Source organism: Lutra lutra, chromosome 1, assembly GCF_902655055.1.
Source record: "Lutra lutra chromosome 1, mLutLut1.2, whole genome shotgun sequence".
NCBI classification, from domain to species: domain Eukaryota; kingdom Metazoa; phylum Chordata; class Mammalia; order Carnivora; family Mustelidae; genus Lutra; species Lutra lutra.
The window spans coordinates 206,955,431-206,976,078 of NC_062278.1; the positions used below are offsets into that span (position 1 = coordinate 206,955,431).

The 20,648-nt window shown below is 59.1% G+C and overlaps 2 protein-coding genes across 2 annotated transcripts; one reads left to right on the top strand and one right to left on the bottom strand.

Moving 5' to 3' along the window:
- Positions 1–1,167: 1,167 nt before the first annotated feature.
- LOC125090713 (probable threonine protease PRSS50) lies at positions 1,168–6,335 on the top strand. Its single transcript, XM_047713678.1, has 6 exons — positions 1,168–1,359; positions 1,443–1,637; positions 2,885–3,047; positions 4,049–4,332; positions 5,442–5,608; positions 5,978–6,335. The coding sequence occupies exons 1-6, from the start codon at positions 1,191–1,193 to the stop codon at positions 6,206–6,208; spliced, it is 1,209 nt and encodes a 402-aa protein (XP_047569634.1). The 5' UTR covers positions 1,168–1,190; the 3' UTR covers positions 6,209–6,335.
- Positions 6,336–7,475: 1,140 nt separating this feature from the next.
- TMIE (transmembrane inner ear) lies at positions 7,476–16,179 on the bottom strand. The gene is made up of 4 exons (XM_047695659.1): positions 16,076–16,179; positions 12,546–12,663; positions 9,025–9,174; positions 7,476–8,721 (listed from the first exon to the last, which is right to left on the bottom strand). The coding sequence occupies exons 1-4, from the start codon at positions 16,154–16,156 to the stop codon at positions 8,618–8,620; spliced, it is 453 nt and encodes a 150-aa protein (XP_047551615.1). The 5' UTR covers positions 16,157–16,179; the 3' UTR covers positions 7,476–8,617.
- Positions 16,180–20,648: the final 4,469 nt, after the last annotated feature.

A 20,648-nucleotide genomic window follows, 5' to 3' on the forward strand; every position in this document is an offset into this window, starting at 1 on the left:
TGACCCGACTTAGATTTATGGACTTGGTTCCAGAATCTGTCGGCCTCTCCCAAGCATTCAGATCCCCCTAAGGGTCTCCAGAACCCAACCAGTTCCTCTTCTCTCCCTGACAGAGGTGGATGTTGGGGTGAGGGGGAGAAAAAGGGGCTGAGGCGGAGTGCTTGCTGGGATGAATCGTAGGAGGTGACGGCACCCAGAGCTCCCAAGCTGCCTCAGCGACCTCCATCAGACTCTGGAGGTCAAGGCCAGGCTGGCCCAAGGGAGCCAGAGCCCTGCCTCCAGAGTGGAGATTGCCTGGGGGTAGCTCAGAGCTGGTGGGCCTTGGGTTCAGAGCCCTTGTCCTTCGGGTGCCACAAGTGTTGCGGGTATGATTTGTCTCCGCAGAGACTGGAGTGCTGAATGCCCAACCTGAGTGTCTCCCAAGACAGCAGGTCCCGGCAAAAGGTAGAGTGTCCTAACTTGATTTCACGTTCACCTAGAATTTCCCTACAGCTTTGAACCAAAGTTGCTCATAGGATTTCCCCACACTACTTATTAGATGTGTTATGTCATGGAGCCATCAAAATGTTCCCCCAATTCCAGCATACCTGAAGGCACCCTTCTGCTCCCAGCAGGGTCTGCTGGCTACCGTCACTCTTCCTTTGTGACCAGGAACATCGCCTACACAGTCTTTCCCAAGCAGATGGATCTGTCAGAGAAGAGCATTTGCTGATCGGAGGGAGGGCGGGTGCTGCTTAAAATTATGCCATCTTCAAACATCGTTCTTGAAAGCCTTTCCAGCCGCTCAATTTCAGTGCCCTGGGGCAAAGCCCCACTGCAGTTACCAGGCTGGGGGATGCGGGGAAGGTGGGCCCTTTGGAAATCCCGGAGGACAGCCCCAGAGGTTGGGTCCCATCTCACGGGGGTGGGGGGACAGAAGCACAAACCCAGCCAAGGGCGGTGGGCTGCAGGAGCGAGGCGGTACGAGAACTGGCTGTACTAGCCCGAGGGACTCCAGGAAGTGCCTGGCCAGGTGCAGTGAGCGAGACCGAGGGGCGGAGGAGGCAGAGGGCCGAAGCCCTGAGTCCCTTCCCGGTGCCCCTGGGCTGACGCGGGGAGCGCCACCGCGGGCGGCCACTGGAGGGCGCTCAAGCGGGACGGGGCAGCGGCACCAGCCTTGCCCACACGGCTGACGCCCGCGCGGGCGGCCGATGGGGGGCGCCGTCGCGAGAGGAGCACCGCGGCGCCATCGCTGCCACTCCCGAATGGAGCTCCCGTGCAGGACGCCGGCCCGCACGCAGGGCCCCCAGGGCCCCGGGGCGTCTGCTCTTCCTCTGCTGCTGCTGCTGCTGCTGCTGCTGCTGCCACCGAGGCCCGTGGGTGAGCCCCGTCCTGCCCCCCACCCCCAGGCCCTCGCGGGGCCTCGCCTGGCCTGGCCTGACCCTCACTGCATCCTTCCTCAGGCTGCCTGGCAAGCCAAGCCCCAGGGACACTGCCTGAGCCTGCTTCCGCCGACCCTGGCGTCCCCTGCGCCTCCAGTGCCACCTGTCCCTCAGAGGAGCCTCGCCTCCCCCGCCAGGCCCCCACCGACCTGTCGCAGCCCATGCCCCTCCAGACCCAGACCATGTCTGTTTCTACCGGGTACAACAGCTTCCTCAGTGAGTACCGTGGACTCCCTGGGGGAGGAGCGTGCAGGAGCCATCTGAAGGACCTGTGACCCCTGGGGACCGATGGGGACGGCCGAGGAAGGTGCAGGGAGGAGTGAGAATAGAGCTTCCTTTTACAGGGGTTTACCGAGCATCTACTGGGGGCCAGGCCTCCCGTCCTGGAGAGGTGGGAAGGAAGGAGACTCGGAGGAGCCTGGGGGTGCGCTGCTGTGTCCCCCCGCTGAGAGCTGACCCACGCTCCCAGCCAAGGACTTAGGGGATCTCCGGCACAGCTTTCAGGGAGCCAACCCATGGGTGTCTCGGGAGCACCTCCAGGTGACCTTCTCTCCAGCAGTGGCTTTCCATCGTGTTGAACAGAAACCCCCAGAATGATTTCTTATCTTGGAACTCAGTGCCCACAGCTGAGCTGCCACCAGAAGCCTGTCTCATAGGGCCCAGTGCGTGCAGACACCCCCTCTCCTATGCCAACACGTGCTGGTGCTGGCCCATGCAGCTGATCTCCCCATCCACAGACCCCCCCCCCCCCCCCAGGAAAACCCTGGGGGTGGGTTACTCTGAGGTTGGATATGTACATTTTCAGTTTGAGAAGTTTTCCAAAGTGGCTGCACGGTCCCCGCAACCGGGAGTGAGCCATCTGGGCCGGTAACCCTCACCCATCCTTGGGGCCAGAGCCACTGAATTTCGTCAGGCAGGTGGTGTGGAGGGGAACCTCCCTGTGCTGAGGTCTGCAGGGCTCCCAGAGGATTCCTGGGGCTCAGCAGCTTCCGGGTTGGCTTGCTGCTGGGGTGTCATCCTTGGGATGTGTCTGTTCACGCCCATGGCCCATTTTTCTCTTGGGTCATCTCACTGAATCACAGGAGGGTTCCCAGAAGAGGGAGAGGGGTCTGGCTGGGCCGATGTATGGGGGGTGGGTGCAGACAGAAACACGGATGAGTTTCTGAAGGATCTGGTCAGAGTTCCAGGCCCAGTTCCATACCAGAATGGGGGTTGGGAATGCTCTGGGCCCCCGGTCTTTGGGGAGGAGGGACAGGGGTACCTGGGCAGTGCTGAGGCCCTTTAGAAGCTGCAGACCTCCATTTTCATGTGCAAAAAAGAGAAATTCCTGTGGGAAAAGAGAATCACTGCCTGAATGTGGGCCACAACTGGAGAGGCAGGAGATGGTGCTGAGGGGAGGGAAGGCGCCTCGGGATGGGGTTGCAGGGTCCCATCCTCCAGCAAGCTCTCACCTTCCTCCTCAGGCTGCGGCTCCTCCCAGGAGAAGGACCCCACCCTCAGGGACCCAGAGGCCATGGCTCGGCGGTGGCCATGGATGGTCAGCGTGCAGGCCAACGGCACACACATCTGTGCGGGCACCCTCATTGCCTCCCGCTGGGTGCTGACTGTGGCCCACTGCCTGATCTTGTGAGTTGGGGCCAAGGTGGGCGGGTGGAAAGGTGTCCAGAGCCACAGGGCCTGGTCATGCTGCCAGCTGGGCCTTCAGCAGGAGCTGTGTTCTGGTCCCAGCCCCAGCCTCTCTCTTCAGCTCTCAGCACGTGCAGGCTGAGTCCTGCCGATTCCTGATTCCTTCCCAGAGGGCTGGGCACTTGCTCCCCTCCCCTTGGCTCCCCAGGCCCCAGCAGTCCTGCTGCAGATAGGAGATGGGGGCTTGGAAGCCACTAGCCAGACCTCCTTCCTCCTAGCCACAGAGAGGAGATCCTAAGTCCTCCGTCCCACACACCACTTGCTTCACTTACTCATGCCTGCCTTCCTTCTACCCATAGCCTTTGACCCTCCTTTGAAACCCTGGCCTGGGCCCCAGGGGCAGAGAGGGGACGCATCACTCCTTTTGGCTTGCTGGGGCCGATAGATGAGAAGACAGGTGCTCACTGGGGAGTCCGGGCAGCGTGGGGACAAGAGAGAGAGCATGCCGACGTGCCAGGGCCAGGGGAGGGCCTGAGGGCAGCATCCATGGAAAAGCCTGCTCCAAGCCTAAGGGCTGACCTGGAGACTTGAGAGGCATGCTGGGAAAGGAGGCTGGAGGGCGAGGCTGTGGCTGATTGATTGTGCCCGGCCTCTGCCACTTCCAGGGCCTGCACTGGGTACCAGACAGAGTCCAGAGTTTGGAACTAGAGAAAACCAGGTCCACGTCCCAGCTCTGCCACTTCCTGGCTGTGTAGCCTTGAGCTGTTTGCTGGGCTTCTCTGAGCGTTGGTTTTCCTCTCTGTAAAGTAAAGGTTGTTGTAAAGGGCAGGACCACACAGCGGGTGTGCAGAGGCCCCTGTTCACAGCTGTTGGGAGAGAGGGGCTCGGGGGGCTTGAAGTAGGTGGGTGGCCTGCCTGGACTGACTCGGAGTGCCACAGCGGTGGGGAGGCCCAGGTGGGTTGCCTGGACCTGAAGACAGACTCCCCTTGTGGTCCCCTAGGCAAAATGTTACCTATTCAGTGCGGGTGGGGAGCCCGAGAATAGACCAGAAATCCCCGACGACCTCCGACGTCCCGGTGTACCAGGTCATCTTGAACAAACGGTACCGGCCGCATCGGTACTGGTCCTGGGTGGGTCGGGCCCACGACATTGCCCTCCTCAAGCTCACGTGGCCACTCAAATACAACAAGTACGTCTGGCCCATCTGCCTGCCTGGCTTGGACTTTGAGGTGAAGGACGGCTCCCTCTGCACTGTAACGGGCTGGGGACTCCCCAAGTTTGACGGTGAGTCAGAGCCTCTCTGGACCTGGTGGGGGGCAGGGTGGTGTGTGGGGGAGGACCCGGGGTGGGGGGGAAGGCCGGGGTCTCTGTGGACAGCTGTTTCTGAGACATCTTCCCGTCGGGCTCTGGTCTCCTTCCCCCTGGGGGGTCTTGGCCCCAAATGCGTCATGACCATTCAGGCCTGAAGGTTCCCAGATGGCCCATGAGCCCTCAGCCCCAGGCCAGGGCCTGTAAATGGGACTTCCTTGAAGGCAGAGGGGCACAGAGTGACAGCTTGCCTTGGGCACGCAATCCCAGGATTTGAAGCAGAAATTTGCAGTGGGAGGAGCAGGGTTTGGTGACTGTAGAAAGACGGTAGAAAGACTGTAGAAAGTTCCCCCAACCCCCAGTGGTTGGCTAAGGGCAGTCTGCAGCCAGTGAACCTCAAGGCCTTTATCTTCCTCGGGGATGGAGCAAGGCCCAAAGCATAGGAGTGTCTTCCCAGGCCCACCCAGGGGCTATTTTCTTAGGAGTTTTAGGAAGGCCCAGTCCATTCAGGGAGCCCCTCTTTTCCACAAGGCAGGTGCTCGTCCCTTTGGCTTCACGGAAACCATCTTGCCTAAAAATAGTCTGCAGTAGTTCCAGCCTGGGGCTGGGGGTGGCTGTTTGTCTTTCCTGCCGTGGCCTGTCTGGGGAATGGCTGAGGATGGTTGGAAGTCTGGCCCCCCAGGGGCTCCAGCTAGAGACAGAGTCACACTGGAGAGAGGGAGGAGGGGAGAGGAAGAGGGAGGTCCTAGGGCCCACAGAGCAGGGGGGTCTGGGCTAGCTAGGGTGAAAGAGGCCTTTGGGGGAGACTTAGCAAAGGAGGGATTTGGACCTGAGAGGGGCTAGGCAGGCCTTCGAGCTGGAAGGGCAGAAGCTGAGCTGCTGAGACGGGAATAGACCCCGTGGACTGGAGTCTGGTAGGGGTGAGACCAGGCCCGGAGAGGCCAGGCTGAGGGCAGCCTGCTCCAAAATCTCCAGGAGGGCCTCCTTAGAGGCTGGGGGAGCAGGCCAGCCACAGAAAGAACAGCCCCCAGGCTGGCAGTGGTGAGAGCACCAAGCCTGAACGATGGGGGGACCTGTCCCCGCAGGCGTGTGGCCCCAGTTCCTGAGCATTCAGGAGAAGGGAGTCACCATCCTGAGCAACAAGGATTGTGACAAGTTATACCACAAGGTCTCCAAAGTGCCCTCTCTGGTTCGGGTCGTGGACTCCCAGATGGTCTGTGCGGAGGACTTGGACAGGGAACACTTCTGCTACGTGAGCACCTTCCTCCTTGCTCCCTCACCTCCAGGGGCGCCTGCAGAGATGGGGGGCGCTCAGAGGGGAGGGGAGGACGGTGGGAGAGATGGGAGAGGAAGATCGGAGAGGAGAGAGAAGGGGTGGTGAGAAGAAGGGGGGTGGGGAGCCTGGCATGAGAGGGGGGAGGTGAACTTCTCTGAGGGAGGTCTCCTGGGTCTGGACCTCGAGGGTACCTCTCAGCTAGTTGACCCCCTGGGTTGTAGGGGGGGAGCTGCTGTGGAAGAGAAGTGGTGTGAGGGTACCTTGCCTTGTCCTTGAGCCAGAGCACATCTACCTCTGGCCACACCCAGGCCCCCTGACCCTTTTCGTTATACACCCCTCCTGCAGGAGATAAGTGGTGAGCCCTTGGCCTGTTCTGTGGACGATACATGGTACCTGGTGGGACTGGTGACCTGGGGCCCAGGCTGCGGGAGGAGCGAGGCCCCGCCCATCTACCTGCAGGTCACCGCCTACCAGCACTGGATTTGGGAACAGGTCAGCGGGCAGGCCCTGCCAGCCCCATCCAGGGCCCTGCTCCTGGTGCTCCTGCTGTACCTCAGCCTCCTTGCTGCCCTCTGACACCCTCGTGCTGTCCCCTGGGGGTGCCATCCTCACCCTCTGGGCCCAGCATGCTACAGGTGTAGCTCTCTCTGCCCCGCAGGGCAGGGCAGAGCAGAGATGAGGTGCTCAATTAAACACTTCTCTTCCCCAAGCTGCTTCCTTCCTGGGTCTGCTTGAGTGGGAGGTGAGCGAGCCGGGGGGTGGGGTGGGGGGCAGCGGGGAGAGGGGACTCCAGACTGTCTCTCCTGAAAGGCGCAGAGCCCCCTAGGTCTGTCTCCATCTATAGGTTTGGGGTGGCTCCCACAGAAAGTGGAGGGAGAGTATAGGAATGATACTGGGGTTCAGAATGTACTCTGTGGGCTGAAATGGGGCTGCTGGGACACAGGGTGAGGCTGGGGTGAAGGGGCGGCTATATCTGGGCCGGGGCAGGGAGCGTGTTTTCTGGGCTACTTTAGTGGGAGTCAGGCTCTCCTTGACTTTGGCTGGAGCCACACCCCCTCCCACTCTGTCTCTGCCCTGAAGCACTGTAGTGAACTTGGACCTTCCAGCCCTGTGCCCTGCCTAGAGCCTGAGGCAGGTGCCCACGGGGCTCAGACGTTAAGGGTGGCAGCCCTGCCTGTCCAAGAGAGACCAATAGAGGCCCTAGGTCAGAGACCAGGGAGCAGGGCAGATGCAGCCCTGGCCTGGACATCACCCAGTCTTTACCAGCAGCTTCTCGGACTTCCGGTGGCCCCTGCCCCTCTGGGCCTCTATTGACTGGGCCACACAGGAAGACTCTGGCCTGTATGTGTCGTAGGACCTTAGCCACAACCTTAACTTCCTGCATGAGAAGCCCGTAGGCTAGACCGTGAGGACAGAGTCAGGGTTCTGACTCCAGGCCCACAGCGGGGCCTCTGGGGTTTCTCTGTCCCTTCATGGCTCTGTGACCCGTGTCTGCCCGGGTCCCTCTCCTTGCATCACAATCATCCAGCTCCAGGTCAGGATCCACATTGGACCCCTCTTGTGTCCCCAGCATGGGACTCAGGCCACAAAGTGGAGGGGAGAGGAGGAGAGAGGGGGCAGTTTCCTCCTGGTCTTGATGCCCAGCTGGCCGCCGGTGCCTCTCCCTCCAGCTCGTCCCAGTTCAGACTGGGGGCATACATAGTTAGGGGAGGAAGCTCCTGCTTGGCCAGTGCTGCCTGCCAGCCTGTCACAGTGCATCACCCTCTGCGTATATGCTCCAGGGACAGGGCACCCTGAGGGATCATCTCAGGCCACTCAGGTACAAGAAGGCACTCAGCTTTATTTACACATCCGTCGCAGGCCACCAAGGCTGCTCGCCCCAGCTCAGGAACCATGGTGTCTCCTCAGTTTCCAGGCCCAGACGTGTGCACCTCCGTGGAGGTTAGCCACCATCGGGAAATCCCTCTGTATGTCCCCTCCCCGAGAAGTCAGCCTTGGGGTGAGGGCTGTGGGCCTCCCCGACTCTGGTCAGCAGTGACTCCCTGAGGTGCCACTGTTGAGGTGGTAGAAGAGGGAGCTGGATGCTATTCTGCACAACGGGCAGAAGGCTACCTGCTGCCTTGGCGCCCCTGACTGTCCCCTGCGGTGACCCCGGCAGGGGGGGACCCTGACGACCCCCACAATGCTCCCCTCGGCTTCTCCGGGACTCCCTGGATTCTCCCAGATGGGGCCCTGCTACCAGCTTTCTTCCGTTCTCCCTTTAGCCCGCAGGTCTCAGCCTTCTGCACCCCGACCCACCCCCGAACCCCCATCTTGCCCCGAGTCCCCAGGCCTCACACTCGGCCTCCCAGCAGCCTCAGGTCCAGTGCAGCTGCCTGGCATGTGGGGCTGGAGTACCCCTGCCTCCAGATGGGCATTCTAGTCACCTCCCCGGCCAGGACCCCGGCTGGGCCTGGGCAAGCTCCCTGGCTACCAGGGCTGCTGTCTGGAGAAGGCTGAGAGCCTTGGCTCAGCTTCCCCTAGTGACTCTCTTCTCCCCCGCGGCCAGCCTGGCTGTGGCGTCACACTCCAGCCCCTCCAGTTCTGCCGTCTCCTTCTAAGAGGCAAGCCACGTCCCGTCAGCCCCGTAGAGCCACTGTTGTTCCTGGCAGTAGGGACAGAGGCATGTCTGGGTGGGTGCAAGGCCACCCCACTCCGGATCTGCAGGGGGACAGTGGCCCAAGACCACCTTTGCTGAGCGGCCACGTGGGTGGGGTGAAAGGAGTGGAGTCCAGGCTGGGAGGCAGGATGCCAGGTGCAGTCCGGCCCCTGCCCCCCAGTGGGCTGTCAGGATGGGGCCTCAGCGGGCCCCTCGGAGCCAAGAAGAGGGTGTTCTGCAATCTCTCTAGTCCATGGATGTGCTGGGAGTCCAAGATGCCCGGACCCTGGCCAGAACTTGAGCCCCAGGGCTAGCCAGCCTGGGCTGCCACCTCCAGGAAGCCCTCCTCATTTCTCCCCTTTCTTCTTCTTGGCTTCATTCTTCTCATCCTCCTCTACCTTGATGGCCACGGTGTCCACACTGTCCTTCTTCTTCTTCTTCTTCTTATCCTCTGTGGGGTAGAAGAGGGGCAGGGGCAGGGGTGAGGCGGGGGGGGGGGTCATAGGACCCACACCACAGCCCCCCACAGCCAGCCCTTCACTTCTTCCTTCCAAACCTCTCCCACCTGCACAAGAGCTCCTTGTGTTACCTGCCTCCCTCGGGCCCATTTGTGCACTCTGGTCTCCAGGGACCAGAACCTCATGCTGGGGGAGGGGAGGAGCAGGGCCACTCTCAGTGGCAGGACTGAGAAAGGGGCTGGTTCAGGCAGGACAGGTGGTGGGGGGGTGGGGTTGGGGGACCCCTGCCTGCTCACCTCCGGGGATCTCCGTGAGCTCGTTGAGGGGGGGCACCGTCTCCAGTTTGTCCGTGTACATCTTGGCGGCCTTCCGCTGCAAGTAGCGGGCTTCAATCTCCTTCCGGGTCCGGGGCACGCGGCAGTTGAAGATGCAGCACAGAGTGATGACTGTAGCAGGGGTGGGGGGCGGGGGTGGACAGAGCAGGCTTGGCCAAGGCTGGAGCTCAGACATCCCAGGAACGGTCCCTACATTTCAGACCTGCCCTCACCTGCCTACGTGCATCTCACCCAGCAATCGCTGGCAGAAGGCTCTGCGTTTGCACGAGATCCCTGTAGGCTCTGGGATTCTTCCTGAGATCTCTTCTCCTGAGCGGGGCTGACTTCAGAGAGTCACGCAGGGACCCGCTCTCCGAAGGGCCTGGCGCTGGGCTTAATGGGCTGCTGTCGCTGTTCTTAACAATTTCTGAACAAGGGGGTCTTGTACTTTTTGCACTGGCCTCTAAGTCCTGTTGCTGATCTCACTTTCTGACTAGATCGGGGCCCCTGGAGGACAGGGCAGAGGCCTGCACAGTGACTCAAACAACAGTCACCCAGATGCTGGCCTGTGTTCCCACCCAGGCCTCTCAACTCCTGGTGCTTCCTCTCCAGGCTCCTGAGAGGACCTCAGACACTGAAGGACGGGGCCATGTCTTCCTCAACCTCCCTGAGGACAAGCCTGGGCTTCTCCTGGCCACGAGGGTCCCCCAGAGGCCACAGACCCTGCCCTGGGGCGTTTACGCAGATAGTTATTCCAGGAGCGGTTTTCCGGCTGAAGGCAGCTGTGCCCACGTGAGCTGGGCCAAGGAATGGAGCTGGCCTGTCTAGTGATGGGCAGGGCTGGGCACGGCTGCCAGGACCTGGCTGGACTGAGTTTGTTTTTCTAAGGCCCCACAGTCTGACCACCCTGGCCCCGGCCTCAGGGGAGGGGACCGGGCTGCTGCTTATTATAAATCGGATGACAGGACATAACTTCCTGGCAGACTCCTGGGGGTAGGATGGCCAAGCAGGACAAGCCAGGCCTATTTTAAGGAAGATGGATTAGACCGATGTAGCCGGGGCTGGAGCACCCTTTGGGGTCAACTTACGCAACCCCTTCAGCCAAATCTTGTGGCCCCACTAAGTCTCCCCCAGATTCACAGAATGAGAAAAAAAATGAATGAATGAATGAATGAATGAATGCATGAGATGCTCTGGTTGCTCCTGAGGACAACCAGATTCCCGAATGGATGGACAGGGGAGCTGACAATAATCGGGAACTCTGGGGGACTGCACGGGACCCTAGCAGTAGGTCTGACTGCACAGGGCTGTCCAGGGGCATGTGCTTCTCCTGGCACCTTGGATAAGCCTTTCTTATCCCTTCGAAGCTGGGTTCTAGTCTTCTCCAGGCCCCAGTGTGTATGCCCACAGCCCTGATCCTGCTGGCTTGGGCCACCCCTTCCAGCCACCCGCTGGGCACGTCCTCTCACGTGCTTGCTCAGGCTCTCCCCAGAGGCTGGTCCCAGGCCCCGCAAAGCCTGGGCTCCAAAGGGAGCTCAACTGTTGGCACCTGGCTCAGGGCTCAGACACCGCCCCTCGTTCCAGGCCTGCCCCACCCAGCCTGGCCTGGTCATTTCTCATCAAAGAAGGAAAAAACAATGTGCCTTGGATGGAGTTCCAGGGCCCCAACAGGGGCTTGCAATGTGAGTCCCCAGGCTGGAGAGACCTCCCAGGGCACCCCCATCCAAACCCAGCCCCTCTGCTCAAGGTTCTGGGGTGACACGCCACCAACAGCGGTGCCACTAGGCCCAAGCTGACTGGGAGTCAGGAAAGATGCTTCATCCCCAGGAAATGGGGCTAGGCCATTTCTGCTCCCTAGAGCCTGGCACAGAAGGTGACAACGAGTAGAGACCAGCTGCTCAGAGGCCTTTGGGACTCTCCTTTACCCTTTTCTAGGAAATAGGGTGGGGTGTAGAGCTGGTCTACATGCTTCACGTCCAAGCTCCTCTTTGGGTCTGACATTGCAACCTCCTTGTGTGGCCCTAGGCACCTCCTCTGTCTGGGGCCGAGCAGGGCCCGGAGAGGATAGCCTGTGGTGTCCTCACTCCTACTCCCTGGAGTACCCCAGAACAGCTCCCTTGACCTGCACCCTACACTGCTCCAGCAGGCAGATGCCTCCCCGAATCCTGCCTCTTGGTGCTGGGGTGCAGGTGTGGGGTGGCGGACAGGGCCATGATTTCCCCTCTGGATGCCTGGGCTGGGGCCGCAGCCACAGCTGGCTGTCCGCAGGGCCCCCACGGAGAGGACTCAGTAGTTCTTGCCTTGGCCAGGAATGAAATGTAGCCTCTTGCTCGGCTCCCACTCCCACCCCAGCAGTGAAGAAATGGTGATGGTGGGGTGTGGATTATTTTCCCACAAGGATGGCCTTCCTGGTGCCAGGAGAAGCACATGCAAATCAGATGTCTTTGTCTCCCTTGGAGTCCTTACATCTGGGTGGACCCTCTGCCGGGACGCTGCCCTCCAGGGGACTTTATCCTGGGACAGCTCCAGCTAGAACTTAAATGACATTTTCGCTGGCCAGACCCAGGGTGCAGTCAGCAAAAATCCTATAGCGGAGATCTGAGACTTTGTGTTGGGGGCATTTCCTCCCACCTCTGCTTACACCGTCCTCTCTGCCTGGAATGCTTTTCCACTTGCCCACCCAGCAAAACTATGCATTCTCTCACTGATGTGCAGCTAAGAGACCCTTCTCCATGAAGCTTGTGTAGGGGGAGTGGGTTTTCTTTCTCTTCCTTGCCTGCGTCTCCTCTGATCCATGGTGTATGGAAAGTGTTGTCAGACTCTATGTTGTACCCTGGCGGCCTCCCCCTTCCATTGGCCTTTCTCTGCCCCTCCTTCCCCAGCGGCAGACCCCCTACTCTGGAAGGACCGAAGGGAGCATGCCAAACCCATTTCTGTTGTGAGTTCGCATCCAACAACTCCCAGTCCCGGGAGAGGAAGGGGTCTCCTGCTTTTAATTGAGGGGGGTGGTGTGAGTCATTCCAGGGGAGTGGGAGTTGACAAGGCACGGTTTCCAGCCCGAGAGCCACATCTGCCGGGCGTCTGGGGAGCCTCTAGGCTGAGCTGCAGCCAAGGATGGCCTTGCTGGGGCCTCTGGGTGTGGGCCCTTTAAGCGGGCCAAACTGCAGGAAAAGCATCGGGAGGCCAGCGATAGGGAAAAATGACACGTCCTCATCCTGGTTCAGTGGAGTCCCCTGTAATTACCGTAATTGCCGTGTGGCTGTGTCCCAGCCGGGCAGAATACTTCAGGTCACCACCAGCCTGTCAGCCCTCCACAGGAACTCTGTGTAGACCAGGAGATGCCAGAAACCACAGTGGGCCTCCTGCGGGCGACTGGCCTGCTTGCACTGCCCGGAATTGCTGCTCTGAGCCCCTGGGGGGTGGTGCTGGTAGGGATGGGGGTGGGGACAGGGGGTGCTGGGCTTCTGCAGTGGCGTGGGAGGGGGCGGGGAGCAGCTACTCACTGATGGACAACACGAAGAGCGAGAAGATGCCCACCACGTGCCAGAGGCGCATGTCCCAGAACACCACCGTCTCCTTGGTCAGCGGGGGCGGCTTGGGCTTGGGCGGGGCCGTGCTGGGCTGCAGGTCGGGAGAGAGGGAAGTGAAGCCAGGCAGAGACCAGGGGCTGGGGCTGGGGCTGGGCCTGGGCGGAGAGAGGCCCAGGTTTCAGTAAGGACTCAGCCCGAGTATTCCAGAATCATCTAGAATCAGGTGTCTTAGACAGTCACAGCCAACGCTCTGGACCTTGGGAGGTTCCAGGTTTAGAGTGAGAGAAGAAAGCAGAGCCCCAGAACCATGGAGCCAGTGACCTGGAGTACCAGGGTGCCTGAGGACACCAAGGCCTAAAGGGGCAAAGGTGGATGGCTTGTCCCAATCAGGTTCAAGTCCCCTTCAGGCAGACTGCTAGTCTTGCCTCCTGCTCCAGTCCGGGGCCCCATAGGCAAATGGGGTCTCAGGACCAAGGCCAGAGACAAGGCGAGGACAGTACTGTCCTGGGGGATTTTGCTTCCAAGCATCCTCAGTGTGGGGTGGGGTGTGGAGCTGGACCCAGGTCCCGTGGCTCTGCTTCCTGGCCAGGACCCCCACTGGGTGACCTCAACATCTGCCTCTCCTGCCAGAGTCCTCTTCTGACTAAGGGCTAGGCCGGAGCCCTCCCAGGACAGGACGAGATAAATAGTCTGCAAGGCGGCAGCGACACCTAGAGGCCAAGCATTGTAAGCATGGCTGGAACATCCCACCTTCCCAGTGGGATGCCACCTTGCTCTGGGAGTCTAGGAGACACAGCCCTGCCCTGGGGGACTGAGGGAACAAGACCCTGCCCAGTGGGTCTGGGCAGGACCTGTCCCTAACCTGAGGGGCTGAGAAGGCTATGACCCTATCTCTGTCACCAAATTAGGCTGAGGGATGTGGGCCATGGAGAGGTGGGGAGATTGGGGGCGGGTGGGATTGGTTAAGGCTCAGAGGGAGAGAGGACGCTGGGGCATCTGTGGACTTCACTGTCTCCTGACTAACTGAATCAGGACCTGCAGTCTCCTCTGGCTCTCTAGGAAGGAAAGGCAGCTCGAAGCTCAACCATCCATCTGGTCTTTCCCCTGGTCCATGAGCATGGGCTGTGCACCTACCACAAGCCAGGAGCTTCCTCATCTCAACAACACCGCCCTTCAGCACGTCCCAGGTAACCTGTGAGCTTGGGATTGGTATGTGATTCCCCAGCACTTTTCCCTGGGTCAGGGTAAACTTGTTACCTCTAAGCCTCAATTTCTCCATCTGCAACTTGAGTCAGGTGGTTCCTGGGCTCTCTGGGAAGCTCTCTCTACCCAATCAGAGTGGTAATGATGAGGAGAAGATACCCTTCCTCAGCATCATCCTGGGGGTCTGGATCCATTTGTAGGGTGAGACACATGTATGTGGGGTCAGGCACCTCTGTGGGTTCAGGGCACATGTGTGTAGGTACAAGGCATGTGTGCTGTGGGGGTATGCATCTGTGGTCAGTCATAGGTCTATAGAGTCAGGGCCAGGTTCTGGGCAGTGGCTGGCTTCCCGATTCTAAGGCTCAGTGTGTTTGGTGCAGATGGGCTGTATGGCTGGGAGGTTCTGAGGTCCAGAGACGAGATCTCAGATTCTGAGCCCGGGTAGCTGAGAGCCCACCTTCTCATTCTAGCTTTGTTCCGGGCAGAATTGAGCTTCTAATCTCATCCTGATAGGGATTTTGGGTAGAAGATAATAGGCAAGAGTCGGCCATCTCTGTGGTGGGCACTGCAGAAGGTCTAAACCTAAAGCTTGGGAGCCCCAGGCTCCAGCAGCTGGAGAATGATGCCTGGAGGGGCTGTTGTGGGTGGTGTTGTGGACTCCGGCCCTACCCATCTTTCTGGTGCTTGCCTGGATCCCCTGGGCTCAGCCAGGCCCTTGTTCAGGCTGTAGGCAAATGGCAGGCAGATGGACTGCAAATGCAATTTCCCTTGATGAGCAGGGAGAAGATGAGCTCCCTGGGGGCTGAGGGGAAGAGTCCTTGGCTCAGAACTGACACCACCGCCACCCTCCGCCTTCTCCCGCACCCAGGCCATCTCAGTTTCTGCACCCAAGGCCTTGGGACAGCCAAGAAGGGGTCCAGGTACACTCTGTGTGACTCAGGCCAGCCTGGCTCCCCTTACAGGGACACTGGAGCTGACACCTGACTCCAGCCCAGTCTTTTGATCACACCCCCTGGTCAGGAGCATGGACAGGCTTAGTATTGGGGAACGCGGCTCTGTCTTCTTGTCCCTCGGACCCTCAGGTTCAGGGCTGTGTCCTCTTAGGTCCTCAGGATAAGACTCTGTTCTCCCTCTCCCATCCTTTCCCCTGGCACCTGCTCCCAAGGGCTCTCTTGGACACCTCACTGTTTCTTGTCCTTCTTTCTCTCTGCTCTCTCCTCTCTGCCCCTTGCACAGGCTCCGAATCCTGCTCCTTCTTGGCCCTGCCTCTTGGGCCTTTCCATCTGGCCTCATGTTTCAGAATTCTGGTTCTGGTCTGCCTATTTGGCTCCCCTTCACGGCTCAGCAGGAATTGGGGACAGAGGGGACAGGGAGGCTGCATTGGTCCCCACTCTTCCCCTCCCAGCCCTTTTTGGCCCCAGCCATGCTCCTGGCCATCCACCCCACCCATCCTCCTGGCCTTACTGGGCTATCTCATCAATGCCCCCAGCTCCCCCAACTACATGCTCTCTTCCGGTTTATCCTCCTCCTTCCACACTAAAACTCATCCACGACTCTTCCCTGCTCAGAGACCTTTGCTGGCTCTCCATGATCACCATGACCAAGTAAGACCCCCTGAGCCCTGGGTCCCGCCCTGCCTGTACCTCCCCTCTGGGGCCAAGTGCTCCACATGGGAGCTGAACTCAACACAGGGCTCCTCTGTAAACGGTCTCTGTCTCGTTGTCTCCCTGACCCCACCCTCCAGCTTGGAAAGCCCTCACCTTCCTAAGGCTATGTCACCCCCATCAGCAGAAGCTTTTTCTTCCAGCAGACCCTAAGATCAGGGACTAGATCTAAGCAGACCCTAAGATCAGGAACTAAGATCAGGGACTAGATATAAGCAGACCCTAAGCTCAGGGACTAAAATCAGGGACTAGATCTCCCCTATCAGATTAGAGGTCACTGACACCAAGGACTCTGTCTCCCCCACCCCTCCCTGGCCCTCATTAGGCCAAAGGCAAGAGGGTAAGGGCTGACTGAGCATAGCTGTATCCCCGGACTGGGAATCCATATGATCAGAGTGAGTCTCCCCCACCAGACTGAAATCTGGGGCTGTACCCTCCCATCAGGGACCCTAAGTTTGGGACCCTGAGTCTCCTGGACAGCCTGGAAGCGCAGGGGACAGGGCAGTGTCACCCCATGATCCAGGTCTGCGAGGGCAGTTGGAAGGGAAAAAGCCAGCACCCAGGCAGAAGGGCTTTCCCTAAGCCTCTGCTGGCGGGCCACAGCCTCCCTGGCCCTTCCGCGTCGCCACGCCTCACCTCCACCAGCTGCCCGGCGACCCTCGCGAGGCAGAGCCCCAGAGCCCAGAGGGGCCCCGCGCCCCGTCGCCGCCTCGCCATCTTCGCGCCCGCAGCTCCGCGCCCGCGGCCGCAGGTGGGGGGAGCCGGTCGCGCGGGGCCGGGCGCGGTTGGCCCGGTGACCGCCCCGCCAGCCGGCGCTCGCGGCGGCGATCTGGTCGCAGGCCGCGAGTGGGCATCATTTATTCATCGTTGGTGTCTGGTTCCCGTGCTGCCCGCCCAGGGCCCGCCCCCCATCCCCTGGGGGATAAGAGTCTGGATCCCCCTCCCCTAACCTCACCCAGCCCGCCCGAGGGGTGGGAGTGGGTGAGAGGAGGATGGGCTGGGGGCGGGTCCTTGAACTACAGGTCCCACCCACACCCCACCCCACCCCACCCCCGCTCCAGTCGGGCCTCAGTTTCTCCATCTGGGGCAAGGGGAGGGGCTAACATCTGCTGATCTAGGAGGCCCTTCCCAGTCTGACGTTCTGAATTTGAAAAACCCTACTGGACCCAGGCTGGTGATGGTAGTTTGGGTGGGGGGGAGGGTGTTGGAGGGGTGGTAAGTGGGGGGGAGGTGGGGGGGGGTTGGCAGGCAGGTTGCCATAGGGACGGGCGCTCAAGGATGTCCTGGGCTTTCTGGGCTGGCTTCCTGCCCAGAAACGGGTCTGGTCACTCTGGACACCAGAGCTAGAGAGGGGGATGGGGACCTGGGGATGGTATGGTCAGCACTCTAGTTGTGGGTACTATGGAAGGTTCCTGAAGAGCCAGCATCTGCTGCCCCACGAGACAGTGGAGGCTCCACCTGGAAGGGCTGGAGGACCATTTCCTAACTCTGGCTGACCCTGAGCCTCTGCCACAGTCTGAGCCCCCATTGTCACTCCAGTCTGAGGCATGATCCTGACCTCACACTCAACCTGGCCCACATGTTCTCTGGTCGTCAACCCACGATGAGCCTTGACAACCCAGGGATGGAGGGAGGGTGGGTCTGAGGAGCTGTAGAGACCACAGGGGCTCTGAAGGAGGAGGAGGGAGGTCTGGGGTGGGGAGACTTCTCTGGTCCATCCTTCCTCTTCTCCCCTTTCCTACTTCCCTCCCTCCCTCCCTCCTCCCTCCTTCCCTTCTTCCCTTCCTTTCTTCCTTCCTCCCTTCCTCCCAACCTCCTCTCTCCTTTTTTCTATTGTTATTTATCTTGTGCTTTCAGAGTGCTGGAGAACCAGCCAGCTGTTGGACCCTACATTCTTCATCACCATAGACAGGGGAGAAGGCTGAGGGGCTTTGAGCATTGGGTCCGCCCTCAGAACTAGAGACCATGTAGCTACAGAGCATAGAGATGCAGCAGATGGGCGAGGACCAAGCCGAGTGACAGCAGAGAGCAGAGGGCCAGCTGTGGACACCCACAGGGGACAGGTCTGGGAGATCACAAGGCAGGCAGAAACAGAAGAGCCACTGGCAAAGGACAGCTGGCTCAAGGGATCCTTGCCAGTGGGGTGGCCAAGGCTGAGGGCTGGGTGGACTGGGCCACCCCATCCTCCCCATGCTCGCCCAAGACAGGCAAACAGGAATTCTACTAAGGCTCAAGTCACTTGCTAAAGTTCCCACTTCCTCACACCATCTGTCATAGGCCAGGCTAGGGAAAGCCACACCGACCAGCCAGGGAGGTCAGCCTTGGGACATAGGGTCAGAGAGGCCTTGGCTGGAGTGGGCTGAGGTTAGCGGGCCTGACAGTGGCATTGGGGAAGCCATTACTCCTCTCTGCTTTGAATTCCTCGTCTGTGGAATGGAAAGGATAAGACTGTATCAAGGGGCTGTTGGGACCATGATATTGAACTAAGGATTATGGGAGTGCTGAGCATAGGATGGCTCAGCCCAGGAGAGGTATTTCCCGCAAAGTTCAGTCTTTCCATCCAAGAAGTAGGGCAAGCTCAGTGAAGAAATCTGAAAGGGAATATAATCATGTGTGTTCCTACTGTCCCCTGAGATAGCCATTGTTCCACATGGGTTCCATTTCTTTGCAGGCTTTTTTTTTTTTTTTTTTTCACCCAGAGCTTTTACCCAGCCCGAAATCCTAGACCCACATGTCCCCCAAAGGCACTGTCAAATACTGTCGCATAGGCTTTAAAGTCAAACTGACTTTTAAAAAACAGGGAGTCCTGAAACAGGACAGTTTTAAGCTTTTATAACCTGAGAAGTATGAAGCTGCAAATTTACAAGAAACACAGTTCAGAAGTTTATTCAAATTTCCTCTTTTTGCCCTGTAGAGATGGCAAAAGGTGACTGAAAACACTGAAGTTATTATCCAAAGTTCACAAAACTAAAGTAGCATAAGGAAACTTTTAAATTATGTTTCTTATAGGTTTGTAGCTTTATACTTTATAACATCTAAAGTTAGTAAAGCTTAAAACTAAGACTCCAGGGGCATGGTCATCTTGATGGCTGTGAGAACTCAGTGGGCAACTAACCTCTCTGAGCTTCAATCCCTCATCTGTAAAATGGGTTACAGCAGTATCATGACCCCTGCATGTCGCAAGCCTTTGGGCCATGCTAGTCATTCTGTTGTGGTTATTGTGGGAAAAGGCAGTGTGATATCACACGGTAGTAAAACCCAGCAGCATTGGGGGTCCTGGGTGGCTCAGTCGTTAAGCGTCTGCCTTCGGCTCAGGTCATGATCTCAGGGTCCTGGGATTGAGCCCCGAATTGGGCTCCCTGCTCAGTGGGGAGTCTACTTCTCCCTCTCTCTCCTCCCCTGCTTGTGTTTCCTCTCTCACTGTTTCTGTTAGATAAACAAAATCTTTAAAGAAAAAGAAAAAACCCAGCAGCACCTCATTCAATGCCTGTCAAATATTTGCATTTTCCCCAGTTCTCCAAAATGTGAAACACCATGGTGAAAGAAACACCCGAAAAGCTAAAAAGGCTTTTCTATCTTGGAAGGCTCTTCTTCCTCTCCTCCGTGTACTTATGAGGAATTGAAGGCCGGAGAGGGGTTGTGCCCTCCGTCAGGTCACACAGGAACGGAGGACTCAGACTCAGTCTCTGCCCCTGCCCAGTACTATTTCTAGTCCTTCCCAGGATCCTCCTGCACCCTACTGCCAACAGGGCCCATCAAGTCTGGGTTGGCAGAAGTCTAGACCCTCAGGCTCCCCAGCCAGGCTCCCCTGGAAGACAAGTGTCCCTACTCCATGCATGGTGGCATGAAGCCTGGCCCACAGAATCCTGTTTGTCCTTTGTGTGCTTTTTTTTAGCTCCTGTGGATTTCCGGTGGGGACCCAGTCCCGTCTCCTGGGCCTCTGGGTTGGAGGCCATGGGCAGAGTCAATTGATGGTGGCCAGGGGAAACTCTGACAGCTCCTTTTTGGGGCCAGAAATGCCAGGGCTCGAGGCTCAGCTCTGGTGAAGCAGAGGCTTGGGACTGGGTATCTTCCTGGCCACAGAGCCAGGCTGGGATCTGAGATATCTTGGACTTAGCCTGGGCTGGGGGTGGTGGGGGTGAGGTCAGGTGGGGGTGGGGAACAGGGCCAGCTAGGCACACTCTGCACTTGCCTTTCTGCGGGTCTGAGTGTGAGTCTTCGTGTGTATTACATGATGCAGTGTGTAAGTCTGTGTCCATGGGGATGGGCACGTGGTCCACATGGACCCACACACAGGGCTGCCTCCTGAAATGTGCTACATGGGAGTCCTGCCAGTGAGTTCAGTAGTGGATGGGTCCGTGTGGCGCGCTTAAGTGTGCACACCACACATCCCTATGACTGTGGAATCATACATGTGTGCAGGGGGACATGGGAGTGGTGTGCACGGGTGTGTGCCGCTCTTGTGGTGGGACTGGGCATGGGCCCTTGGCCATCTTGCAGGGACCAAGGGCAGGCAGACCCGTGGAGGTCGTCCTTCGTACACTACTGGGGGCATTACAGATGACTTGGCCCCATCCGAGAGAGAGACAGAGAGGCTTCGCAGGTTTTGCCCCATTTGGCAGACAATAATACCGCGCTTTGCAATGCTGCTGAGGTCACCCAGCCTGGGGGTGGGCAGTGGTGAAGGGAAGACCAGCCCCAGCCTTCCAATTCCCCTAGATGTGGCTGAACAGGAAGTCTGGGCTGCGGGGAGGAAGCGTAGGGGGCCTGTCCCTTCCTGCTCCAGCCCAGCTCCCCGCTCAGCTACAGGTACAGATGAGGACACTGAGACCCAAAGAGGGGAAGTGCTGGCCCAGAAACGCCAAACACAAAATCAGCTTCCTCCTGCTCGGGACTCTGTCCTGCCTGCCTTGCTTGTCACGCATGGTGAGAACATGCACTCTTGGACAGCCTTTCACTCTCTGCATGTGGCTGTGGCCACTCTCCAGCCCTTGACCCTTCCTCCCAAGCCCCATAAACCCCTTGCCTGACCACCCCCATGTGCCAGGGGACGTGCAGACCTACCGGGACCTGCTCTTTTGGGAAGGAACCCCTTGAACCATCATGAGCCCCCTTCACTGGGGGATCTCTCTTCAGCTTGATAGGATGAGGCATGACCCCCCACCCCTCAGACTTGAGTAGGAGGTTGGCGGGCTACCCTTTCTGCTCT

What these genes read in the sequence shown, in the direction of transcription:
- LOC125090713 (XM_047713678.1), top strand. Translation starts at nt 1,191, where the DNA reads ATGGGGGGCGCCGTCGCGAGAGGAGCACCGCGGCGCCATCGCTGCCAC. An exon ending in CGGGTACAACAGCTTCCTCA is followed by an intron (nt 1,638 to 2,884) that starts GTGAGTACCGTG and finishes CTTCCTCCTCAG; the next exon opens with GCTGCGGCTCCTCCCAGGAG. An exon ending in GGGACTCCCCAAGTTTGACG is followed by an intron (nt 4,333 to 5,441) that starts GTGAGTCAGAGC and finishes CTGTCCCCGCAG; the next exon opens with GCGTGTGGCCCCAGTTCCTG.
- TMIE (XM_047695659.1), bottom strand. Translation starts at nt 16,156, where the DNA reads ATGGCGAGGCGGCGACGGGGCGCGGGGCCCCTCTGGGCTCTGGGGCTC. An exon ending in TCGCCGGGCAGCTGGTGGAG is followed by an intron (nt 12,664 to 16,075) that starts GTGAGGCGTGGC and finishes CCCGACCTGCAG; the next exon opens with CCCAGCACGGCCCCGCCCAA. An exon ending in GCTCTTCGTGTTGTCCATCA is followed by an intron (nt 9,175 to 12,545) that starts GTGAGTAGCTGC and finishes CCCCTGCTACAG; the next exon opens with TCATCACTCTGTGCTGCATC.